A 3,678-nucleotide genomic window follows, 5' to 3' on the forward strand; every position below is an offset into this window, starting at 1 on the left:
TCCTCTTTGTCGATAAAAAATACTTTTCAATCGGAGTGCTCAAGACTTCTCTTGATTTCTATTGCTCCTGAATACTAATGTCGCTGAGTACCGTGACAACCGGCGTGCTAGCCTTTAAATCACACATCGGCTGGTAAGACGACGCCAGAGCGCAGGTAGTCAACGGGCGAGCAATACAGGGAGCCGAGCTGCTAGTCCATGCAGCACTAAGTATGGATCGAGCTAAATTTCGGCTTTCGGTATGTTGCAAATGTTGAAATGTACCGATACGGCCGAGATCCCGATAAGACGAGAACGACACTACGGCGGACGAGACTACGAGACGCGATGGCACGAGCAACACGACGGCGTTCCTACAAATACGCGTTGACTACAAGACGACAACAAGAAGAGGCTCACAAGGAGCTGGTTAGTGAAGAGGATTAACAAGACAATAAAGATCACTTTACATTCTTCTACCTCGAGCGCAGCAGCTACTTCCTAAAGGTTATGAGCCCAAGCGGTGACCTCGACACACCGGCAGCGCAAGTGCCGGCGGCAACATCTCCCGCTCGCGAAAGGAGCGATGATAGTCAAGAAGATAAGTCAAGTCCAACCACGGTCGCTCTCCTCGACGCTATTAAGCAACTGACCTCTCGCATCGACGTGATTGAGCGAGCCGTGACGCCACGCCAAACGGCTGTCTCTCCGGATCAGCAACTTCGCCGGAGTAGTGGTTTCCGCCAAGCAATCGAACACGGAAGTCTCGGCCTGCAGCGGATGCAGCTCGATGAGCTTGGGGATGGCGACCAACAAGGTGTGCAGACGCCTGAACGAAAGGGGCATGCAAGCTTTTATGGTGGTGCACCCCAGCCACTCTACCGCGATCGAATCCGGATTGCGCGCAATGCGCTCGACCGTGTCAAGCGCCAAATGACCAAAACGCTCATGGAAGCTGATGAGTGTATCGTGTTGCACGGCGGCAGGCTTCAGGGCCTCCGTCAAAGCGCTCATCGCGTGGCCAGCCGCTGTCGTCGTCTTGCGAACTGCGTTAAATTCAGTGACAAGGACGTCATTATCGAGTTCGACAGGGAACATGATCTCTTTGGCCGCTCGCAATGGCTAGCCCCCCCATCTACCTCTACCAGAGAGCACCCACGCCTCAGTAGCTTACCAAGCGACATCAGGTTCCGGGCCAGCGTCGGCGCGTAGTATACATCACTCAGAACAATTTCTGTCACGTCCGTTCCAACCACCTTCTTCAGCGTGACTAAGCCTTTCTTGGTCACCTTTATCCCGCTGCCATTGGGCATAATGAGCGAATCGGTTGGCTCACATTCTTCCGCGTCACACAGGAGACTGGCATCGTTAAGGAGGTGCCGGCTCGCTCCACTGTCGATGATCCAGGTGTCGTTCGTGGCCTTTTCACCGAGCTTCGGGACATTGGCAGTCAGGGCCCACGCTGTCTTCTTCGCTCCTGCGGCTCTGCTGCGCCGCTCGCGCTTCGGTTGAGGGCAGTCACGCGAGATGTGACCGATGTTATTGCAGCTGTAGCACTTCCAAGAATCCGAGTCTGTGATTGCAGCCACCACGTCTTTTCCTGTCGACTTGCTATCGGACGACCCAGGGTCAAACCTTTGGGAAAATTGCACCAGCTCTTGTGCGTGCATCATTACATCTTGTCGGCTTTCATTGTAGCGACCAAGCAGAGTAGGACTAAAGCTCGGTGAAGCGTGGCGTACGATATTCTGTAGAACCATCGCTGGAGACACGTCAGTCGCTCTCATTAGAGCTATTAGGTACAAGAAATGATCGTTCCACGAGCGAGTGTGATCTTTCTCTTCTGTGAAGAGTCGCGCAGCATCCTCCATCGACAACCGAACGGTAAATGTTGCGTTCATCTGTTCGAGAGCGTCGAATAGAAACGGGCAAATTGACCACCACACACCAGCCTGCTCGCGGAAGAAACGTCCCGCCTTGCCAGTCAAGTGTTGGGCGAGCTTGTTGAGCTTCACTTCTTCTGGCCATCTAAAACCACAGGCCCGTTCTGCCATGTCTACGTGGCCGATAAACATCAACCCCCACTGCTCGAATCAGTGCCCAAACCATTGTACGTCTCTCGCCCATCAAAGTCGCGAAGGCTTAATTTAGACTGATTGTGATTCGGATAGCCGAACGCAATTTCGCCATTTCCTTGTCGTTGCTGCTCGTCGTCGCGCGTTTGGACGGGTGTTTGAGGAGGTGGGCTTTGTTGAAATGTCTGCACAGGCGGCGGACGAGGCATCGCTATCACAAGCCACACCCGTAAAACGTGTTTAATATGCGCCGAAGGAAAGCAAACGAAGTCGGTGCAGTCTAAGAAGGATACCGGCAAAAATGCGCCACTTGAACGGATCGGCGGTGTCATTTGCAGTGACTTAAAAGGCCCGATGACCCCACGAGACCGCCATGGAAATCGTTACCTTGTCAACTTCATCGACCACAAGAGTAACTACTGCAGCGTTTTTGCGGCAAAGACGAAGGATGAAGCAGCCCAAAAGTTTAAAGACTTTCTGGTGTTCTTCGAGAAGACATTCTCTTGCAAGATTCATGTGCTTCGCACAGACGGTGGTGGAGAATATCGCAACGTAGACAGTTCTGCAAGGAGGAAGGTGTGTCGCGGCAAGTCAGTGAAGCGTCGAATCAAGCTTCTAATGGCAAAGCTGAGCGCATGCACCGAACTATATTCAACATGGTCAGGTGCATGATATTTGGTGCAGATATGGCGCCGAGTTTCTGGAGTGACGCCGCTGAATATGCCACTTTTATCTTGAATAGAAGCCCGACTCGAGCCAACGAGGGACGGAAATCCCCGATCGAAGTGCTTACTGGTAAGGCGCAGAGCTTACGAGACGTGGTAACATTCGGAGCCAAGTGTACTGTGCGTCGTGACCAGAAAAAGAAGTCCTTAAAGAGGCGGGCTGTTACTGGGCGAGTGATTGGAAAAAGCGAGATAACGAAAGGACACATCGTGTATCTACCAACCGATCGAATTGTGGTGACCACACAACATGTCGCGAATCTTGAGGAGCCAGTACCTCTAATCGAGGTCTCCACTCATCAAAACAGCAGCCAAGACGAAGAAGGATCTACTTCGAGCTCGATTGGTCAAGACCATCAAGAAAAAGAAGCACCAGTAGAACCAAGACCGCTGCGACGTTCGACTATGAAGCGCCGCAAGTCCCGCAAGCAGCAAGAAGCCGATGAACACGCTGAAGTCGCTCAAGGCGAGACTGACGAATTAGCGCACGTGGCACTTACATCTATCAGTGATCCTGAGCCCTCAGCCGAACCCAAGAACTATCGTGAGGCTCACCGCCGAAAAGACGCTCCACGATGGAAAAAGGCGGAAGAAGCTGAGCTTGGAGCCTTAATCGCCAATGCAACTTAGACGCCCGTTAAATGCTCCCCTGATACGACACGACTACACACCAAGTGGGTATACATGAAAAAGCTCAATGCGGATGGAAGTATCGAAATATACAAGGCCCGATTAGTGGCGTGTGGAAACGAGCAAGTACTGGGCGTTAATTACACGCTAACATTTGCGGCTGTGCTCGAGATGACAAGTGGGAAGGCTGTACTGGCGCTGGCTCGAATTTGGGGTGTTCCTGCGCGTTACGGCGACGTGCCAAACGCCTATGTGAAGGCGATGGCCGA

General features: G+C 52.5%; 1 protein-coding gene across 1 annotated transcript; it reads right to left on the bottom strand.

The window, feature by feature from the left end:
- Positions 1-1,347: 1,347 nt before the first annotated feature.
- On the bottom strand, positions 1,348-2,054 carry PITG_19667 (uncharacterized protein; the record flags this gene model as incomplete). The annotated part of the gene is made up of 2 exons (XM_002896177.1): positions 1,348-1,371; positions 1,632-2,054. The coding sequence occupies 2 exons, from the start codon at positions 2,052-2,054 to the stop codon at positions 1,348-1,350; spliced, it is 447 nt and encodes a 148-aa protein (XP_002896223.1).
- Between the last annotated feature and the right edge of the window lie 1,624 nt (positions 2,055-3,678).

The sequence above is a fragment of the Phytophthora infestans genome, genomic scaffold (assembly GCF_000142945.1).
Source record: "Phytophthora infestans T30-4 supercont1.101 genomic scaffold, whole genome shotgun sequence".
NCBI lineage: Eukaryota > Oomycota > Peronosporomycetes > Peronosporales > Peronosporaceae > Phytophthora > Phytophthora infestans.